This window comes from Drosophila busckii, chromosome 2R (assembly GCF_011750605.1).
Source record: "Drosophila busckii strain San Diego stock center, stock number 13000-0081.31 chromosome 2R, ASM1175060v1, whole genome shotgun sequence".
Classification (NCBI taxonomy): domain Eukaryota; kingdom Metazoa; phylum Arthropoda; class Insecta; order Diptera; family Drosophilidae; genus Drosophila; species Drosophila busckii.
In genome coordinates, this window is record NC_046605.1 from 23,278,152 (window position 1) to 23,301,983 (window position 23,832).

The 23,832-nt window shown below is 35.8% G+C and overlaps 1 protein-coding gene across 36 annotated transcripts in view; it reads left to right on the forward strand.

Annotated features, from left to right (window-relative positions):
* The window catches only part of LOC108603137 (calcium-activated potassium channel slowpoke), a 101,987-nt gene that overhangs the window by 15,209 nt on the left and 62,946 nt on the right, over window positions 1-23,832 (forward strand). For 35 of the 36 annotated variants that reach the window (XM_017991661.2, XM_033293099.1, XM_033293081.1 and 32 more), the window contains exons 1-4: window positions 6,726-6,811; window positions 8,192-8,530; window positions 15,236-15,394; window positions 15,851-15,962. In XM_017991661.2, the coding sequence (XP_017847150.2) occupies window positions 8,195-8,530; window positions 15,236-15,394; window positions 15,851-15,962 (607 nt within the window). In that variant the 5' untranslated portion in view covers window positions 6,726-6,811; window positions 8,192-8,194. Of the gene's footprint in view, window positions 1-6,725; window positions 6,812-8,191; window positions 8,531-15,235; window positions 15,395-15,850; window positions 15,963-23,832 lie in introns of those variants that run through there. The other variant, XM_033293082.1, reaches the window with a different exon arrangement.

Genomic DNA, 23,832 nt, shown 5'->3' on the forward strand with positions numbered 1-23,832 from the left:
GTAGTAAAATTTGCATCAATAATTAGCACGATTACTTAATTTTGGACGACATGATCTGTTTCATAATACGTGTAGACTTTTTCTTTTTCGATTTTAGGAACATCGGCAAATTTCGGCAGAAAATTTTGAAACATTTCTTACCTTTAAAGACATACAAACACACTGGCACACAAACTAATTGTTGATTTTTATGGGGTCACCGCTAAAACTTCAGCTAGTTCTCAAAATAGACAAAAAACATGTATTAATTCATATTAATATAAAAATAATAATTATTATTAACATATATAATATTATTTCATTTTATAGAAAATCCATTACAAATACTATTAATTTGGGAACGTAATTAATAATCTGACCACTTTAGGGCTCGGTTTTGTTGTGAAACATTCGCGATGCGCGCAGCTGCGATTTGCAAATAAACACGTGTTCACAACTTTTATTCTGTTTTTAGAAAGTTCCGTTATATTTCCGCCTTGGGAATTTTTGTTTACAATTGTTTACTTTTCGTACATTTTTGTTATGATTTTTATTTATGCTTGGCCTATGGGCGCAACCACTGCAATAGTGCCGTCCGACTTAGCACAATGGCCTATTGGGTCATGCCAAAAAAGTTCTTAGTAGTATACCTTGTTAAAAATGCCTTAAAATACTTTTTTTATTTTAGCGTACAACACTATTTTTCTGCAAAAAAGGTGACGAGAAATATTCGAAAACACTATATCGTTCTTTTTTAGGGCAGTATAATATGTATATAATTTTTCATATGTAAATCATTTTGATTTTTTATTCTGAAGCCAAGTTGCTACAGATGATACTGTCACGCATCCTTTTATTATTATGAAGTATTATGAAGAGTTAGCTGTTATGTGAGTCGTGCGTGTGTTAATGGGATGCCAAACGATCCAATGTTCAAGCATGTTATAATATAGTCATTGAAAACAACAAAAAAAAAAAGATGAATAAAGTGTGTTATGGTAACACATTTATACCTTTAAGACGAATCTCGGAAGATCTAAGAGGAGTTGGTACATTATAGTTCGAGCAATTAAACACTATAAGTAGCGTTATCTATGGCTTCCTACGCTACGCTTCGTGACCAGTTGCTGCCCGCGTTTAAGGTAAGCATAAGATAGTTTGGTAACTAAATTTGCTGCTAATAATTCAGTGCTGATCAGTATAGGAGTGGTCATCAATACGCAAATTCTGCAGAAAATTGAATCAGTGATTATTTATGTGCCTCCATACAGAATTTTAATTGTAGACTTAGCTCACGATTTCTCGCCGTATGTTGTCTTTGAGTTGAGTTATGGCTCTTGGCTTATCAGCGTATACATTGGATTACAAATAGCCTGAAAAAAAGTCTGCTGCCAATGCAAACAGAGCGAGACAGCAAGATTAGATTAGTTTCTCTCTTATGTTTATGCCAGCTAATCGGATCTTGTGTCTCTTCTCTTCTGTGTGGCTGAATCACACTGACCTTTTCTTGTGTGTTTCGTTGTGCGGTGCACACATAATTTGTGTTGTGTGTGCATGTGTTTTCTGTGTGCGCGTATGCTCGCGCTTGCTTTTTTAGGGTGCTACCATTGTTCTTAAAAAATGCTCAAATTGGCAATCATTTGGAGACCTTATCAAAATTATCATTGACAGAAACTGAAATTAATATTGACAATTTATTTTGTAGAAAATAAGATTATGAAAATGTTTTTCAATCTGCAGAAACTTAAAGTAAAAACAAGTGAACTAGGGTATCGCAGTAAACACACGCATGCACTCACAAATACATACACACAAACAGCAAACGCGTAACAGCTCGTTTTCGCTGTAGCGTTAGCAACGTTTGTATGACGCGTCAGCAAGCGCACCCCGCTGTCTGTATTGAAAATTGAAATCTAAATAATTCCTAAGTTATTTATCCGATCGTTCTGAAATTTTCGACAAACTCATGACATGGCGTATTTGTGATTTATTTGGGTTTAGGTATAGGTGCACGTACATACAAAATTTTGTTGCTCTAGCTCTTATAGTTGCTGAGAAACAGTTGCTCAAACACTCAGACGGACGGACGGAAAGACGAGCATAGCTATATCGAGTCAGTTTGTCTTTCTGATCAAGAATATATATACATTGTTGGGTCTGCGACGCCTCCTTCTTCCTGTACATACGTGCAAATATGACTTCATAATACCCTTTTCCATTTTTTACAAAAATGTCAAAGTGTATAAAAACGTTTTCATTTATGTATTTGTGTTTTTATTTTGGTGTATTGGTGCCATAAGCAGCAATTGGGCACCCCTGCTATTAATCACTGAACATATAACATTGTATGCTTAGTGCTATAATAATGAAAAATAAGTAAATTAAAAACACGCATGAATTAATATGTTCGAGCTGACCACCTATATGTATTAAGGATTTTATATATAATTTTGTATTACCTAATTTGATGCAAAGTCAGTGTAAAAACAACAATTAATTATTGATAATAAATAATGTAATATACAATAACAAAATATATTATTCGTTCGTACATGCATATACATACGTAATCAAAGCAGTAAGCAAGCGCCAAACATGCTAGCCGATTGCTCTTCAACACCAAGTCAATCGTCAAACAGTCAGACAAACACCAGGCTGTTTTCAAAATATTCCGTTAACCTTTTGCATTTAGTGCTGCGTTTTGTCTTTCTGGCCCAGGCGCCGTCGGCATTTTGTGCATATCAATAGGATAGATAGATACATATTACGTGCCGCCTGTACATTAAGTAGATAATTTAATGAACGTACAATAGTGTATAATGCATTATTCACCACGCATTTGGTTGATAAGCAGGTACAGAATTTTAGCTTTAGTAATGAAGTGGGCAAGCGCGATATCAGAAGCTCTAGAAATAGGTAACTAAATATAAGTAATATAAGTAACAATCTAAGCAAACTTGAAAAATAAATCTCTTTAATTCACACAAACAAACAGCTTGGCTTATTGCTGATGAATGAGAAAACAAAGTATTTGTGGGGAAGTTTTTTTTATACACTTTGACATTTATATAAAAAATGGAAAAGAGTATAATGAAGCTGTATGTATGTAACAGGGAGAAGAAGGTGTGGCAGACACCATAAAGTATATACATACATATATTCTTGATTAGCTAGAAAAACTGAGTCGATATATGTACGACTGTCTGTCTGTAAGAGCAACGAGAACTCAGAGACTATCAGAGCTAGATCAACCAAATTTGGCTAATTAAATCGCACATAGGGTATGTCACACCGATCGGATTTTTTCGCATATCAATTTTCAATATAGACTGTGGGGTGCTCTTGCTAACGCATCATGCAAGTATCGCTGCCGACGCTACAGCGAGAATGAGTTGTGACGCGCTGGCTGTTTTATATGTATGAGGTTGTGAGTGCGCGATGCCCTTGTCAAAGTGTATATAAAAGTGGTTGCGTCCAACTTCAATGCGTCTACATGGTTTTGTCTAAATTAATTATCGGTTGGTAATGTTCATATCAGTGACTTTTTAAAGTAGGAGTATTAAGACTAATTTCTAATAAATAATAATTTTTTAATAAACCCACTATTCAAAACAAAAACTTAAGACAAACATTTATTCACAGGCGCACAAAAAATGTTCTTGTTGTCAACACATCACGCCCAACACTGTTTCTGACGTTGTTCTAACAAAAAACACAGTCGCAACGTAATAGCAATGCAAAACGGGTAGTCGTGGTCTGAAGACTAACGGCCTTGCAATACTAGTAGTGTTTGAAAAGTTGCGAAAAGTTTCATTTATGTTGCTGCTGCTTGTGCTTAAGCGTTTGAGAAAGCCGAAAGTCGAAGCAACAGCAGAAAACGATCGCTGTATAAAAACATTGTCGTAGCTGAATTGACACAGTATATATGTGTATTTACAGAGGCTTTTTAATAATTATGTTAAAAATAAAAAAGTGTATAGGCATATTCCTCGTCTATTTTCACAGTTTAATTATTTTTAATTTCCTTAAAATTGAAGAGTTTTACAAAGCTTAAATCTCTGTACATTTCTGTATCACTTTTTTTCAATTTAAATTTTTCTTTTATAATAATTTTTTCCAAACGTTTTGATAATTCTTGGAGTTTCCGATATATTTTGAAATATTTATTAACTTTTGGACTTTTCGATAACTTTTCATTTGATCGATGTTGAACCTTTTAATAAATTTTGGATTTAAAGAAAACTTTTGAATTGAAAAATAATCATTGATTTTGGATAATTTTTATTGAAAATTTCAAATTTCTATCTGTTTGTGAATGTCATTGTTATTAATAGAAAAATTGAGACTTTCTGTATTTTATTCGACATTTTTTTATAGATTTTTTGTGAAAATTTAGATTTGTATCGCGTGCCGTTTCTAAAAGTAATTTTGATTGGGCGGCATTTTGCTGAACAACTACACATGAAAATTTCAGTTTATTTTTGCTGCATTTCGTAAAAGTAATTTTAGTAATAGATAATTATGTTTGAATTTTGTTAAAAATTTCTGCATAAGCAGGGGCTCTGCTTATGCTTGGCCTTTTTAAGTACATGAAAACACATACTTATATTTGAGTGCCGACTGCCTACAAATTTACCGATGCAAAACGGCACCTCTTGGCTGAATAATGAGAATACACAGTGATGCAAAACCGCGAAAAATGATTTGCTGATGCCGAAAATGAATTCAGTGCCATATTATTTTCAACCATGGTAGCGCCGTAATTTTAGCGGTCAATAAGTTTCCTCCATAAATCACTCATATCTATCTACTTATTATTTGACAACTTGTCAACCTGCTTGTCTTTTTTATACACCTCTTTTTATTTTTATAAAGAGGGTATCATAAAGTCATGCAAATGTATGTAACCGACAGTATGAGTCGTGGCAGACCTTATAAAGTGTATATATTCGTGATCAGCAAGACAAGCTGAGTCGGACATGTCCGTCCGTCTGACTGCCGGAATGAGTAAGAAGAACTTACTCGCCTCGCCGCAAATTAAAAAACTAATCCGTTTTAAATTCAAAAAATATACAAATTTCAGCTTTCCGTATAGACAGCGGAATGCTTTTGCTGACGCGCCAAACTTTCGTCGCTGCTGAAGTACAGCGAAAATGTGCTGTGACGTATAAGTTGCTAAATTTGTATTTGTTAGTGAAAGTGTATCACAAAGTTGACTGCGCCCAAGATTTTTGCGTTCTTGTTGTACTTACTCAGTCGTAACCTGTCATTTTTATACACTTTGACATTTTTACAAGAAATTGAAAAGGGTATTATTAAGTTGTGTATGTTACAGGGAGAAAGAGGCGTGACAGGCCCCTTTATATATTCTTGATCAGCAAGACAAACTGACTCGATATAGCCATGGCCGTCTGTCCGTCCGTCTGTATGTATGAGCGACTGTTTCTCAGCAACTATAAGAGCTAGAGCCACCAAATTTTGTATGTGTGCTCCAATACCCAAACCACCAAGCATAGTGACCCAAACCCAAACGCTTTTATTTTTATATTTTTTTATTTCCTTCCCCCTCTCCTGCAAATCGAAAAAAAAAGGATTACACCCTCAATATTAGGCAATTAATATCACAAATAGCTCTGTCAGCTGCCGATGCAGTCGTTACCGCCGGTGCGAACGCTACAGCGACGAGCTGTGTCGCGCCGGCTGTTTTGTGTGTATGGGTTTGTGAGTGCATGCGTATGTTTGCTGTCCTAGTCAAAGTGTGTATAAAAGTTGGTTGCGCCCAACTTTAATGCATCCACTTATTATACACTTTGACATTTTTGTAAAAAACAGGGAGAAGGAGACGTGGCAGACCTCACAAAGTATATTCTTGATCAGCAAGACAGCACGACCGAAAAAAAACGAAATTAGGCAAAAAAAAAAATATTTTAAAATCTTAAATAAATCACAAAAACGCTTGGTTATGGTTTTGACCAATTCCAAAAAGTTAGAAAGTTCGAGTTAATAACTTAGGAGTTATTCACATTCAAATTTTCAATATAGACAGCGGGTGCGCTTGCTGACGCGTCATACAAACGTCGCTGCCGACGCAGGCGGTGTGTGCCGCGATGCTCTAGTTAAAGTGTATATAAAAGTTGGTTGCGCCTAACTTTAATCGTCCACTTGTTTTTATCTGTATTTTGTAGAATACAACGCTGTATATTTAAAAATGTCAATGTACGCATAATAGTAAAATTATAATGTTATATATTATTAATATATTGTATACTTATACTAAAAAACATTCATACATTTTTTTTTTTTTCTAACCTTCTAAAATAAACAATTTAAGATATTGGACGTTATTAATTTTATTCCACTAGAAATGCCCAATCGGCTACTGTGCATAGTAAAGAAACAAAATTACTTTCGTTATTTTCATTTTGGTTTCTTTAGGAACTTTGTAAGTATATTTGTAAATGAAATATATATATTTACATTATATACATACATATGTAGAGATGTACATATTATTTGTATGTCATTTCTACTTAAGAGTGCTCGTTTTGAATTTAGTTTATGTTTTTCGCAAATGTAATATTAAAGATACGATAGAGGGAAAAAATTGGTCAAAGGGAGAAAGAGATAGTGTTACACTAATATATAATTGGCTTGATAGAAGATAGCAAATTTGCGAGCTGAAGCGGTAGCATGAAAGTGCTACTGCTGCTTGTATTCTAAGGCATTTATTTAGTTTTTAGTTGGTGTGCGACTCGTGTGGTTCATACTCGGTCCCATCCTAATTATGTTTTAAATAGTTCTTGTCACACGCGGTTTGTATGTATATGCACGTGTAAGCGATTCATATCCATCCATAGTTTGATAAACCAACATACCAATATACATACATAAGTATTTACACTATATGTGCATGTGTATGTGTATAGAATACAAATATATATGGATAATAATAAAAAAAATTAAAAACAAAACAAGTTTGTCATATTTTTCTGCAATAATCCAGTATGTTCTAATTTGTAATTTAATAAAGCATTTATGAAAATACTTTAATGTAGTTGACATTTTAGGCAAATGACTTTGTCGTCAATTGCGAGATCACGTTAAAAATAAAAGACTTGTTTGTGCCTATTTTTAAAGGAGGGCTAAGTTCTTTATTACGTTGTGTTTGGCCGTGCTATTGCCCCAGTTGATGTCGTCAGTTTGCTACTTCGACAGAGATACTCATCATCATTATATATTTATATAAATGTCCATTTGAAAATATAATAATATCAATGTGTGTGAGTTTATATATTTACAGGCAGTTTTTGTACATAAGTATTAATTCGACGCAAATGTTAGTGTACTGTACAAATATAGTTACGATTACTTTATGTTTTTAAAACGACGCTAGTTTTAATAAATGATGTGGAAACTGTCTTTTTTGTGTTGATACACTAAGTAGTGTGTAAAAAACACAGACAGTTTAAAATATTTTCTGTTATTTCAAGGTATTCATAAAATCGTCGTTTAAGCTTTAAGTCTAAGGAATTGCCTGAAAGTTAGTCTAAGAATTCACTTGTTTTGTTACCTTGGAAGGTTGTGTTTTTTTTTTTACCACTATCGTGGATAGCGTTCGGATGTGGGCTACGTACAAGATACTCAAGAATAACTTTAAAATCCTTCAACTAAGGCTTAATAGTGTAACAATTAAATATTATGCGCTTTAAATTCCATCTTATATTTGATAGAGATTCAAAACATCCTATGTGTAAAGTTTACAATAAATACGTACATATGTATGTTAAAAGATTGTAGGCAATTAAATTAAATTAGTTAATAGCCATTAGTTGCGGCAATGACCAGCTGTCGACACTGCATAGGATTAAGTTGGCAAACTAAGAATTAGCGCACAAGTACAAAGAGTGTACGTAGCTCATACTTTTTCCATTTATTTTGCCAATCTATATTTTAAAACAATCGATTAACTATAATTATATTATAGATTGTGTGTCATAATTTGATATTTATCAATGCCTATACAATATGTTTATACAATTTTCATATATTTTACATACTTAATTTTGTGTATGCTGAATTAAGCACATATAAAGGTAATGTGTACATAACTGTTTCTTGCACTATGCTTCATTATTGATATTGGTGTATTTTAATATATTATATTTATAATAATAAGCTAATATATATAATATTTTTTTTTATCATTTAACAGGGGATGTCGGGGTGTGATCAAAGCACTGTCGAATCATTGGCTGATGATCCAACAGATTCACCATTCGATGCCGATGATTGTCTTAAAGTTCGAAAATATTGGTGTTTTTTGCTATCGAGCATTTTTACATTCCTTGCTGGCTTGCTTATTGTGCTGCTATGGCGTGCATTTGCATTTATTTGCTGCCGCAAAGAGCCGGACCTGGGTCCCAACGATCCAAAACAAAAGGAACAGAAAGCTTCACGTAACAAACAGGAATTTGAAGGTACATTTATGACAGAAGCAAAAGACTGGGCTGGAGAACTTATCTCGGGTCAAACAACAACTGGTCGAATTTTGGTGAGTATAATAATTACATAAACCATAGATATTGTCGTAGTGTTTCCTTGTTAGTATAACTGGTGGATTCTTATCAACATTTTTCAATGAGTGTCGGAATTTAGATATCCTATAGAAATTAAAACAAGTGGACAGGTTAAAGTTGGGCGCACCAACATTTAATACACTTTGACAGGGTTTATCCAAATGCACTCACAAAACATTACCACAAAGCAAGCTACGCGTCTCAGCTCGTTTTCGCGAATTGTTGCGTCAGCAGCGACGCGCGCGTGCGTCGGCAGGCGACGTTTGTATTGGCGCACGTCAGCCACGTGTCCCCGCTGTCTATATTAAACTTGAAATGAAATTATTTCTAAGCTATTTTATCGATCGTTTTCTGAACTTGCACCAATCGGTGCGAAAAAAAGATAGGGCTTTTGTGATTTTGTCGGATTTTTAAAGATTTTTTGCATGCCTTATATATTGTTTTTTTCGATTTGGGAGGCCCAACTATTAAAAAAAAAAATATAAAGGTAGTGTCCTGGATATAGGGGCACTAGCATACAATTTGGTTGCTTCTAGCATCTTATATGATTGGGGAACACCACTCAACGACGGACGGACGGACAGCGGACATTGTTATATCGGGACTCAGCTGTTCAGCTGATCAAAATATATATACTTTATGGGGTCAGCCATCTTTCCTTTCTCTGTTACATACATGTGAGCAACTTCATAATACCCTTTTCCATTTTTTACAAAAATTGTCATAGTGTATAAAAAAAAGTACTCAATTAAGAATACAGACAATTGTATTGATCTTTAAAATAGATTTTAATGAGGGGTGAGTTTCGATTAATTCTAAAAATGTTTCTGCTTTGTTGCTTGCCAACATTTATTTTTTTATTTATTTATTTAATGTCAACTAAGAGCAGTCGACAGCAAAAGAAAAAATTACATTATAGTATTTATATATAAAATATGTAAAATTAAGTTTAAAGGCAATTTATAATTATATCTTTATTTTTAAAACCTTAAATATTGGGAGTGTTAAACAGACCCAACATTTGTTGCAAGGATTGGGAAGGATTGGGGAAAACCCAATCAGATCTGGATTAAAGATTAATTGTTAATATGTAGGTAAGCTTAAATTACACCGCTAGTATAAACTTCTGAGGTCTCGTGTTGAAACAGAATAAGTTATTATAATCAGCACATAAACTCGAAAAGGCTCATGCATAATAGTTAGTTGGGTTGCAAAGTTTAAGAGTTAAGGGAGTTACTAACAGGAACCGAGAAATTAGTGACCCAAACAAATATGAGAGTCAATTTCCTTTAATTAATTTAATATAACATGAGCCAAGCATTGATTCGGTCGTTAGTTAAAGGATGGAGATAATTTAAAAGGTAGGTCTACTAGAGTAGCATGGTAGATCAACACCAGGGAATCAGTTAATAGCCGGAAGCAAATAATACAAATTTTTTGTTTTTTTCTATACTAATTCTGTGGTTCGAGTATTGTGGAGACTAAAACAAGATCCATATTCAGAATCCGGTCGAACAGAGATATATAAAAGTAGTTTAAGTTAGTGTAGGGGTCAGCAAAATTACTTTAGCCATACGTTTGAATAAAGCCGAGAACTGGTGAATCGCCTTACTGAAGTTAAGCAAAACATGTTTGTCAAAACTTCAGCTACTATCAAGGGATACCCAGTCATTAACTCCGTATCTGTTGAGAGGCAATTGATCCATGTAGTAGTTGGCGATGTGAGGCGAGTGTCTATGGAATGACATAAATTTACATTTAGAGCAATTAAGTTTAAATAAATTATTTTGCACAACTAAAAAAGCAATCAAGATCGGTCTGCATAAAGGACTGATGACATGTCTTAATGATAGACACAGCCTTCACATCATCGCATTACATCAAAATATTGGATGCATAGATGACTGAGGGGAAGTAGTAATAATAGAGTTAAAGAGGGCAAAGGACCAAGATGCTTACCTTGAGGGACCCAACTTACGAATACTGGCTTGGAAACAGCCGACTTGAAAATCACCCTTTGAGTTCTGTTAGTTAAGTAATTGGAAATCCATTTCAGAAAATTGTTTGGAAGTCCAATCAAGCTTAATTTATAAACTAGAAGACGGTGATTAACAGAGTCAAATGCTTTACTAAAGTCAGTATAAATAACATCAGTCTGCATATTGTTGTGAAAACCTTTGATTACCATTGACGAAAACTCAAGTAGATTGGTGGTAGTAGACTTATGTTTCACAAAACCATGTTGGTAAGGTGAAACAATTGAGCTGCTGAAATGCATTAATTGAGAAGTAAGAATTTTTTCAAAAAATTTAGGCGTAGCAGACAATTTTGATATACCCCTATAGTTATTTACATAACTTCTAGGGCCATTTTTATGTAACGGAATAATAAAAGATTCCTTCCAGATTGGAGGCAAATAGCAACATTTAACGGACAAGGCAAATAATCTATGTAAAAGTAAATATAGTGAACCAGCGCAATATCTAAGTACGCAACCGGGTACACCATCTGGTCCTGGAGAGAACGTAGGTTTCATTACATTTAGTTCACGCAATACTGAGTCTTCGTTAATCACAGGCTCCGCCACAAAATTAGATTTGTTGATGTTATAAGGGTAGTGTGTGTAGGAAAAGGTTGTTAGTGACTGAATAGGTTGTTTGAAAAAAGTCTGCAAATAGATCGGCTGATGCCTGATCATTATTTGCAGTAGTATTTTCATAAGAAACATAGTTAGGTATTGAAGACGATTTACGTGTAGAATTTACAAAATTATAAAACTGTTTAGGATCCTGAGCAAACTGAAGCCGACAACGACATAAATAATTGTTGTAAAGTTGAGAATTTAACAAGTTAAAATTAGATTTAGCAGTAGAATAGCGCAAAAAATCAATACTATTCCCTGTACGTTTGTATCTTTTAAAATAACGCGATTTTATATTTTTTAAACCCGCTAACTCTCTAGTAAACCATAAAGGCTTTTTAGACCTACTAGGTTGCCTACGAGGAACGGATTGTTCAAAAAGCTATTTAAGGCGTTATAAAAAAGAGACAAAGCAATTTCTAAGTTATTGCTGCAACATAAACAAAATGCATTTATTTATAATTAATTTATTAAAGTCGCTTTCTAAAAACACGAGGAGGCTATAGGCGCTGCTGTAGGCTGGCACGTTTTGCTCAAGAGCGGTAGCTCTATAGTAATTATAAAGTTGGGTGAATACAATCTTGCGGAAGCACATCGGATCTATTCTGCTAACTGCGCTAGCTGAATGATCCGATACAAATATAAGATCAAGAAATCGGTTGTTACAATTAGGAACATTATTTATTTCATAAAGTGAAAGATCCAGTAAATTATTTATGAACTCGTTGGAGCTAGTAGGAACTACCAAGTTATCCATAGTGGACCAAGATATTTCTGGTAAATTAAAGTCTCCTTTAATAAATAATCCTTTTCAGATAGCTTAGAGGATATTAATGTATATTAGGATAGCGTGTTATTATAATTGTAACATCGATTGAGGTGGAACTTAGGAGCAGGTATATAGAAGAAAATTGACAACAGTCACTCTAACCTGCAACAAATTCAATGTTTAGATAAAGAACAATTATCGATAAAGGTCGGGTTCAACGGCAATCCTATTACGCACCTACCACCCCACCGCTGACAGACGGTCAACATCTATAAGTGAGTATATTTTTTGTGAAATTGTTGAACTAGAATTTCAGGCATTAACCAGGTTTCAGTAAAGGCAAGAACATTATAATCAAAAGAACTACTATCTATATATAGTTTAGCGAATTTTGACTAAATGCCTCATAACATATTTGATTACACTTAAACAAATGAAGAAGTTGTTTTTTGCTCATTAGTTAGGTTGTAGGTTCACTGTAAGAAACATTTATTTTGGCCACGCACAGTTGGTCATGCTTTTAGTTTTTTAAATGTAGATTCTGTTAACAGCAAGTCTTGTGCCAGAAAGAATAACAACAAATACGTGTGGATGTGTCGGAGCGACATTCAATTTAAATGAAGATATCTCTCTAGATTTATAATTTAAATTTTTCTACAGTTATTTACATTTTTAACCAAAGGAATTTTTGATTGAATGTAAACAATTACATCTTCAGCCAAAGATATCCGGGTTTCGAAGCCTAAGAACAAAACTTGTTCGTAAAGGAACAGCTAATAAGGGCTTAAGAGCAGGGCGCGGAGTATGGAAACTATCACAGGCGATCTACACACTCTTTTTACAATTTTCAGATGACGGACCAGCCTCATCATTTATAACAATACTAGGGCAAACTGCAGTAACAGGTGTACTGGACAGTTTACCAATGTTACTTCATTTGTTTTTTTAGGTGTTACTGCTGGTGCCAACTGGGATTCGTCTAAAACTTTATGAGCTTTAAACTGAGTCTCCATACTTTTAAACTCATCATTGAGTTTATTAAAACTCTTTCGCTGAGCATAAAAATTAAGCTTAGTATGTCGCATAAACCTAGACTGTCGGCCTCGAGCTTCAATGACAAATTCAACATGACCATTTTAAGCCGGTCTTGTTCATAATGGAATCTTTAACTTTAATCGTGAAGCCTGCACACTTCACATGTATAAATCTATCGCACAGCCAGCATCCGATGCACTCAGCAGTTGCATCGCTTTGCCATTTGCAATTTTTAATGCAGCAAGCGAACATTTTAACTAAATGTATATGCTCTACGAAGGGGTATGTGAGTAACAAAAATATTAACATATTAAATATTAAATGAGAGCGTTAGTTAGTTTTGTGTGAGCGCAATTACGAAAAATGCAACAAGAAACACACACTATTGCAAGCACCGTTCTAAAAATAGAAAGCACAAGAAACAGAGAGTAAGTTGGAGAGAGCGTATACAAGAGATGCTCAAACCAACAAAAACAACACAGCAATAAAACCGCGAAAACAATTGTTAGTTTATTTATGCCACTGAAACAACTAAACAATAGAATACTTATTGGTAATAAGTTGTTAGGGTCAGAATGGGTTTGCCTGTCGTCGCTTGTTAGAGCTTACACTTTGAGTCTCAGACATTATAAGTTCTTATTGCTCATATAGACGGACAGACCGCACAGTTCAGAAAATCTAAAAATTTCCATGTTACTTACATGTTGGCACCCCCACACAACCAAAATTTCGCTACAGCGAAAACGAGCTGTGACATGTTAGCTGTTTTATGTGAATGTGTTTGTGAGTAAATATAAAAGTTGGCTGCGCCCAACCATATTAAATAATATATTTTTATCGGTCAATAACTTAGACTCAAGTGTTTAAAATTAAATAAAATGACTCGATGACTGATCCATTGAAACAGGTCCCAATTAGAAAAAAGCGCCATGGTAGCATTCACAAGTTATGGGTATGGGTAGGCGGACATGCAATAATTGCAGGATACCTATGAAAAAATTGTCCTGTGGCAACAGCCTTAGTTTCATCTGTTTGTGTGGGTAGTACCATTTAAGTATTATGGTAATTTTTAGGGTAGGTGCACGCATGGCATTCTCTGGTCGCAATGTCAAACATTTTTGCAGAAAATAGAAAAATGTAGATACAGACCTAAAACTTTGTACACTATTTGGTTATTATATATGAAAACCCTCATCCAATACCACGATCAGACTACGCCCTCCCTACCGCCTCATAATACTTCGTAAGGAAAACAAAATTAAATTCACTTAGGCCTTTAGTTAAATATATTTTCTATTAGTAAATTAATCCTATTCAACATCTAATTTAATAGAATAGGCACCGAATTCAAATGCGTCATCAAGTCATCTTTCATCGTCAACTGTATTGACACATTTATTTGGGAAAGTGACATTTGGTGGTTTTAAAAGGTCAATAACCTTTGGTTTGTATGAGTCTTAACGTGACAGCTACGGCAGTAGCATGGGTAAGAAGATTTACATTACCATAATCCGTTGCAGCGTCGACAACTAATTTGTGCTTTAAGCGAGAACTCTCTTCATCATAGCTTAATCGTGGGCGTCCTGCATTTTTAGGTTGTTCTTCTTCAACAAAGGAACATCGTTTTAATTGTATTCGAAACCGCGATGCAAGCCAACATTCATGCTGCATCCTAAACCTTGCAACCATTCGATTGCATTTGTTCAAACGAGCATTAATAAAAGTCACAAAATTTATGACTTTCTTTTTTATGAAATCCTTCATGTGTTTGTTTAGTTTTTTGCTAAATATAAATAGGTTTAATATCGTCGCATCACAAATATATTGAAGTTTAAAATTGATTTATTAAGCATAACTATTTTTAACTAGATGTCAGCTTCTAATGTATCACAACCATTTTACTATTTTTTGCTTTACTAAATTTAAGCAAAATGATCTTGTTTGAAAATATTGCGAAAATCAGAAATACATTTTTTTTATGAATGGTATATTTCATATTGTTATATAGCTAATCGTAATTGAAACTTCTAAAAATGTCAGAAAAGTCTAAAGGTTATCGCAAATAAAATAGTAAGAACCATGCATCTAATTCTGAACCAATGAACATCTCATCGAAAAACTGGGGGTCTAGATTTCGATCAAATTTATTTATCAATAAATCACCGATTACTCTTGGTGCCTATGCCCACAAATTTTTAACCGACTCTTATTTTGTTTTTATTATATTTATTTCAGGTCGTACTCGTGTTCATACTCAGCATTGCATCTCTTATTATATACTTTGTTGATGCCTCTAGCGAAGAAGTTGAACGTTGTCAAAAATGGAGTAATAACATTACTCAACAAATCGATCTCGCTTTCAATATATTTTTTATGGTTTACTTTTTTATTCGAGTAAGTACGCTCCTATAATCAATTTATTTTATAATACATTATATATTATTATAAACACTCTAGAATAAAAGCACTTGACAGCAGTTATAAACTTTTGCTTTACGAGTTATATGCGATATCATTTTTCCAAATGGATTTTTTGTGCTGATGTGGTCAAAAATGATCGATTACGTCCTGCTTTCAAAAAACTAGTATCTAAAACGCCTAAATTTTTTTTTTCTATTTTTGGTAAACCGTTAAGTCCTGACGTGGTACGTTTCCATCTAATACGAAAGGCTGACTTCTGATCTTTAAAATGTGATCGTGATCAGTACAAAAAATCCAGTCGGAAGCACTATATCATATGTTATTCAGGTCTTGCGAAGGCCAGTGCAATTGTCACTATTATTTATTATCATAAGTTATCCTATTTCAATTAAAATATATATTTTCTTTTTAATTTAAACTATTTTACAGTTTATAGCGGCGTCCGATAAGCTTTGGTTTATGTTAGAAATGTACAGTTTTGTAGATTATTTTACAATACCCCCGTCCTTCGTATCAATATATTTAGATCGAACGTGGATCGGTAAGTAAAAATAAATCTCGATCTTAAATAATTAATTGAAAATATTATTAAAATTCCATTATGAAAAGGTTTATAATATATGCTATTCAGCAGTTACTTATTAATAATCGAACATAAGTAATGTAGTGATCACTGATTGAATATACTTTGGAATGATATTCAATAATTGCCTGCCCATGGTCCAAAATCTTGTGGACCATTGGAGATAATAATTTTGTAAGATATTTTTCTTTCAGTTCGTCCTGCATATGATCGAACTTTATGGTGTCTAACTTTTCTCTGAGGGCATTAAGAATACATTGGACACGATTCCTGTTATTCCAGTTGTACCCTCCGCATGATTCAAAAATTCCTAGCGTAAAGCGAGATGAACTTGTTTTTTGCTTCATTGCGTTAGTGCAGGGGCGTTAAAGCTCTATACTCAGTATCCTCATTTGGTTTTATACATTTTGACATTTTTGTGCAAATGTATGTAACAGGGAGAAGAATGCGTGGCAGACCGTACAAAGTATATATATTCTTGATCAGCAATACAAACTGAATCGATATAGCCATGTCCGTCCGTCCGTCTGTATGAGTGCGTGTTTCTCAGCAACTATATGATAGTATATACAATATATACAGCGGGGTGCGTTTGCTGACGCGCCATATAAACGTCGCTGTTGAAAATGAGCTGTGACGCGTTAGCTGTCTTGTGTGTAAGTTTTTGTGAGTGAGTGCGTATCTTTACTGCGATTCCCCAGTCAAAGTGTGTATAAAAGTTGGTTGCGCCCAACTTTAATGCGTCCAATTATTGTACTTGTTCTTGAGTATAGGAAGAGCAAATGCGTGTATATAGACACACACGTGCTCCGGCCATAAACCAATGCAAATTACACAAAAAATTTTTCGTATTTTTCACACGTATTTAACACTTTCATGTGCTTGTTGTTGTGGTGTGAAAAATTTTTTGCAAGCTTTGTTGTTGCTTTGACGAAATGCGTGCACTTTATAAAATAAAAACTGCACTGGATACACGAAATTATCATTGACTTCGCAAACGTTAGACAAGTAGGTGATGATTAATTTCTTTTAAGTGTTTGAAATAAAATTGAGGCAACGGCATCTATACTTGTGTTAGTGTTTTCTTATGAATGAATTGGTGACATAATCTTCCGTAAGCAGCGTTTGGACGCCCCTACCTTAATGTATGATGTGAGCTAGCTAGGTAACTAGATATATTTCGAAATTGTAATTCTCTTCTCTCCTATTTTCCGGATCTAAATAAGCTTGTCAGCTCAAATCTTAAAAGGTTTTCCCACCAACTTCGGCGAAACGAGCTACAAAGCGAAAGTAGTACTTTTTTAGCTTTCACTATACCATACCACAGCGGAAGTGAATGACAAAAATAGTTCTTCGTGTCCTCCTGGCTTTAAGTTAAATTGTAGGCTTATAAAAAGCCTATAATACTGTCCATAAAATTGTCCTGACTGCTGTCCAGCAGAAACCATAAGAGAGCTGAAACTTTCACCGAAATTCTACACTGGGCCGGCAGCGACGTTTATATAAAGCGTGAGCAAGTATTATTTATTTATTTATTTATTTTAATTGTAGCCTAGAACTAAATTCTATGGTACAAATTGGTATTGCCAGAGCAACGAAGGCGTGAGCAAGTACATCCCGCTGTCTATATTGAAATCTGCGGACAGTCTACGAGCAACTACATTGTAAATTTGGTAGGTCAAGCTTATAGTGTTTGAGTTCTTGCTACTCAAACATACACACAGACGGATATGCTGCTGATCAAGAATATATATGTAAGTACTGTGTAACGAACAAAAGCATCACATTCTGTCTAACCAACGAGTACAATACATAGAGGATGAAACGAGCTTCTTTTCGTGAAGTGCCCCTTTTTCTTGGGGCGGGTGTGCTCAAGCAGAAGTAATTCTCAATTGTGTAGTCTACAGTGTAGACTCTACACTATGCCGCCTTGGTTTTGATGCTCACTGTGGTTGTCTTGAATTGGCTTTACATTTTGTGTATCCAACGTTCACTGTATCTGCCATTTGCCATTTGCCATTTCTGTCACTTGACCTAATAATTTTTCATTTTCGAAGCAATTCTATTTTTAAATTTCTGAACACAATTGAAGTTGTGGGTATTTTGATTTTTAAAGAGAGTTGGAAAAAGTTTTTAAATAAAAAAGGAAAATCACAGTTGGGTATTTAAGAGTTGACCCCTCATAAAAAATATCTCGAGATATGTATATATATATATATATGTGCACTAGAGGGTGCAGAAACATCGATGTATGATGTATGTTTTTATTGAATCTTCTCTTAAATTGAGACTAACAATAAGTATACAAATCTTATAACTAAACATTATCTAACAGTTTCTCTAAACTGTTTAGGATTGCACTTTCCTAGATTCTATCGCTGTTGGGTGGTTTACGACGCAAGGACGGGAGCAGGCCTTGCACAGCCTTTGTTAGGCCCTGCGCGAGGTGATTAGGATGCGAAGAAAGCTTGCTGTAGTATTTTACCTTGTGTTCAGCTATTACATCTCTGACTGGTTGAATATTTAGAACTTTCTGTATGTTTTCGTTTCGAACGTACCACGGTGCCCCGTTGATAGTTCTAAGGATTTTCGACTGGACTCTCTGGACAATATCAATGTTGCTATTGCTAGCGTTCCCCCATAGTTGGGAGCCATAGGTCCAGATGGGCTTAAGCCAGTGGAGGCTATTGGCTTTTAGTTTTAATTGCGTTCACTTCGTTTGCTTGCGGGAGTGCGGAATTGTTTAGTGTGAGCGGTGGACAATTTTCCTGTTAGGGTTAAACGTAACATGTTTGCCTTTTTGTTTGTTTACTTTTATTCGCCAGTCAAAGAGCATTTCTCCACTTCGACCATATGAAGAGCATATTGCCCTGATGCATGCACAGGGCACCTCGAACGGCTGAGTATAGCTGTATCGTCAGCAAAGGTGGATTTTGTTAGTCGTCTACTTGTTGGAATATTTGCTGTGTAAAGGACATATAGTGTTGGTCCCAGTACGCTGCCTTGTGGGAACTCCAGCTCTGATCACATAGTCGTCAGACATATCATAATTGCATCTCACTGCAAATTTCCTGCCATATAGATACGACTCTAATAATTTGTGTGTATTATTTGGAAGTGTGTCTCTTGATTTATGGGTTAGTCCTTCTAGGCCAGACTCTGTCGAATGCTTGGGATACATTTGAGAATATTGCAGTGCAATATTCTCGGTTTTCGAATGCGCATCTTATTTCAGATGTTATTGCGATTAACCTGCTCGATAGTGCCGTGCTTTTCACGAAACCCAATTGATGTGATGGAATTTTGTTATGGATTTTAGATATGTTATCCGAGTCAGCAAGCATTTTCAAAGAGTTTTGATAGGCATGATAGTAGGCTTATGGGTCTCTGTATGACGGTGGATTTGTGTGATCTTTGCCTGGCTTTAGTATCATTATTATTATTGACTTTTTCCATCTCTCTGGGAAGTAACCAAGCTTGGTGATGGGGTTGAAGAGTTGCACGAGAGTGCAAACTGCACAGTATGGGAGCTCAATAATCATTTTTTGGCGTTAATTGGTCGAAGCCTGGTGATTTTTCGGGTTCAACTGATTTTTGATGATGTGTGCGATTTCGTGTGGGAGAAATTCCATTGACTCTTGTTGAAGCTTAGAGTAACTTGTTAATGTTGGTATTGTGAATGAATTTGAGGCAGAATTTGGCTGACTAAAGTGTCCTGGTGTCCTGCAAATGTTTTGGCTCTGTCTTCATCACTGCGGCCCCAGCCGCCTAGTTGGTTTCTTATAGGCATCACAGTTTCTGTTGGTGGGCATAGAGTTGGATGAGCTTTCCACAGTGAGTTTTTTCTAGAAGAGGATGATAGTTGCTGGATGTAGCGATGTTGACTATTTGCTTCTTGTTGTTTTAACGCTTTGGTAATCTTGCGGGTGGCGTCTTTAAGAATTTGACGGCGTCGCTTTTTTAGAACGAGTTGCTCAATTTGCTGATTTGTCTTCTTTTGAGTGAAAGGCGCTTGTGCGTTGAGGAGTTGCAATGCGGGCTGCGGTGACAAAATTGGACTCAAGTGGTTTGATAAGGCTGTCGATATCATCTTTAACGTGATACAGGATTTAGCCGTAATGTGTGAGCTTATAATATTTCCTATAGCAGATCCATTTGGTTTTGTGTGAAGTCAAACTAAGCGGTTGATCATCAGACTGTATGACTGAGTAAATTAATTTAGACGGGTGAGTGGTCAGATGAGAGATCTGAGAGACTTTCGGCACTGATCAAATTTCGAGGTATATTTTTGGTAATTGCGAAGTCTAATTAAGTCAGGCAGTTTAGTTGGGTCTGTTGGCCAGTAATGTTGGTCTACCGGGGAAAACGTGGTCGAGTTTGTTGCTTGCTTTTTATAATTTCATTATAGAGGCTGCTTTCCTTTTGGAGTCCACAAGGCGAGATCCCAGTGTGTGTGCTTTGCATTGTAGCCTCCTGCTGCTATGAAATGGTCTCCTAGTGAGTCGAAGAACTGCATGAACTCTCCTTCAGTTATGGTGAAGCGAGGGAGGCAATATACTGCGGATAGAGTAAGTTGTTTACCACTATCCAGTTTTATTCTTATTGTTGTGGCTAGTAAATAATTTTCTGCGAGCTCCGTGTAACGGTGTTGCTTGAAACGGTTTCTGAGCAGGATACCAGTCCCACCGTATGCGTTGCCATCGGGATGGTTTGTTGCATAGTATGTGTAGCCTCTTAAATTGAAGTTATATTTGTTGGTCAGATGTGTTTCTGACAATAGCATGACGTCAATGTGTTTGTCGAGCAGGAATTGAGATAACTCAAGTTTATGCTGTGAAACGCCTTAGCATTCCACGTGGATATACGTAGAGAAGCCATTGATTGTTTGGACTGGTGTGATACTAACTTTTGTATGAAGAGATTCTGATTACGCATTAAATCTTGCATAGTTGTCCGCATGAAGGACATGAACTCCAAAATGCTTTGTTGCAGTGCCTCAAGGTTATTTTGTTTGTGTTCCATAGGCTGGTAATGGTTTGCCATTTTTTATCTGAGAGTTAGGTGCTTTTGGGTGCAATGTATTTGGCGCAGTGGGCTCCTATCCTGATTTTAAAGCGCCTGCAAATGTCACATTTTTCCTTATTGACGATCCGGAGTCAACCGACGATCTGGTTGCCGACGAGAGTATTATTGTCTGGCTCCAGCTTAACCTTGAAGAGCGGTTGGGGCTTCTTATCCTTGTTTAAGATGTTGAAGACTGATTTGGCGTTAAAGCCTTTATCATGTAGAGCCTGAGTTATTTCTGCAGGTGTTACATCTGATTCTATGCCCTTCAAGACCATTCCAGTCTGCACAAGCGGGACATCGCTTGCGTTGTTGGTCAAGGAGTTGGTTTTGGTTGCTTTTGTTTTTGATTGTTGATTCTACGGGGCTTTTTTTGCCGCCGATGACACATAGGGAACGAGTGTTGCCAACGATGGGCTTGAGCGGGCGGCCGATACCGTTGCGGTCGTTGTTGTAGTTGATGTTGCGGTAGTCAGAGAGACTGTTGTGCTAGTCACCGTAGGTGAGAGCATGTCGCTGGGCCCATTGCATGCCAGCTTTTGCTTGTTCGATGTTTGCTCAATGCACTCGGTGCTCTGAGACGGTAGAGCTGGAGAGCAAGAACGAGCTCGATCACTTGTTAAGTGCAAGTGGTCGAATTTTAGGTCAGGGGTAATTGACCGTTCGAAAAGTACTGCATCAGCAGTATTTTGAGTTGGCTCGGCCACGAAAGAGAAGTACGCGTTGTTTCGCTGAAGCGAGAGCCGGCGTTCGTCTTGCTTACGAATGTCGTTATGATTCATCTTTTTTAGTTTTTTGATATTTTATTTATTTATAATTATTAATTAATTAATCAATTAATTAATAATTAATCAATTAATTAATTAATAATCAATAAATTAAATTAAATATTTAGTCGGTTTTCATCGCACTTAGCGTCTTTTCGCGTTTTACACTAGTTATACACTCTCACTGCACTCTAAACTTGTGGGGTTTTTTTTTTTTCCGGAGTTCTGCATGCGACGACGATTGCATTGAAAATGTGGTATAAAGGAAGAATTTTGTGTAAAAACTCATTTGACGAGCAACAAAAAAAAAGAAAGAGGTCGCCTACCAGTGCAAACATTTACATTTCAACTTATTTCATGAGCAAACAAGTGGACAAATTAAAGTTGGGCGCAACCAACTTTTATATACATGGATTTTTTGCGTGGCAGCAAACACACGCAGCAAACACACGCATGCACTCATAAACACACACACAAAACAGCTAGCTCGTTTTCGCTGTAGCGTCAGCAGCGACGCCGCGCTTGCGTCGGCATGCACACCCCGCTGTCTATATTGAAAATTAAAAAGAATAATTCCTAAGATAATCATCTACTTATCTATTTATATTCTGAAATTTTTGGCATCGGTCAAAAACATGGGCAGGCGTTTTAGTGATTTATTTCAGAGTTTCAAATATTTTTTAATTGCCTTAAATCGTGTTTTTCGTTTTACGGGGGAGGGGGTAGGAAATAAAATAAAAGAGATATGTATAGTGTATAGGGTATAGGAGCAGCTACATACCAAGTTTGGTTGCTCTAGCTCTTATACATAGTTGCTGAGAAACACGCATTCATACAGACGGACGGACAGACATACATTGCTATAGCGCCTCAGATTGTCTTGCTGATCAAGAATATATTTACTTTATGGGATCTGCTACGCCTCCTTCTAACTGTTACATACATTTGCACAACTTGATAATACCCTTTTCCATTTTTTACAAAAATGTCAAAGTGTATAAAAAGAAAGGTCAATACTGGGCAGTCAAAGAAGTTGTGATTTTGTTCTTCTTCAAGAAAAGTTTTGTTGCAGTCGATATATAAGTACCCAGTTAAGTCTATGTAGGAGGACGGATTTTCGATATTCTAGCATAGATTTATAAATTTATGTATCAACAAAATTATACGTAAGTTTTACTCCACAAATGTCTTGGTACAGCATAGAATATCAACAAAAAAATTAAAAGCAACAAAATTTTGTATGTAGGTGCTCCTATACCCAACCAAATCGCTTTTTATTTTTTATGGCATCCTTATTTCTCTCCTACAATCAAAAAAAAAAAAAACGATTTACGCTCACAATATTTAAGGGAAAAATCTTAAATATGTAACAAAAACGCTCTGTCATGCTCTCGATGGATATCGTACGATCGGATAAAAACCTTAGGTATTATTCACATTTAAATTTTCAATATAGACAGCAGGGTTCGCTTGCTGACGTCACTGCTTGCGCTACAGGAAAAACGATGTGACGTGTTAGCGGTTTTGTTGCGCCCAACATTAATGCGTCCACTTGTTTGGTATAAAATTGTTCTATTATCGACCTAAATTGCAAAAATTGTATGGGCGGCCATTGGTTTTGAGCAGAGACGGGAAGAGTGCACACCCCTAAAAAGACAACGCATGCACCATGGTAGTACTGCCACACACAAGCGAAATTGTGGATCAGACCCCAATGCAATTACTTGTGCGTATAAAAATGATTTCAGCAGCATTTTGGGCGCAGGCAATTCTTTCCGAAGCAAAACACAAGAAAAAGGTCAAAATATTTCTGCGTTCTTCTGTTTCGCTGCTGTCGCGTCGGCGTCGCTGCCAATGCAAACGGAGCGAGATAGCAAGCGATATTGTTTCTCGCTTATGCTTATATGCCAGCCGATCGGCCTCGCGCACATTTCCTTTGTGCTTGCTTCGCTGTGGCTAAAAACACAACGGACATTTTCTCGGATCTCTCTGGGTGT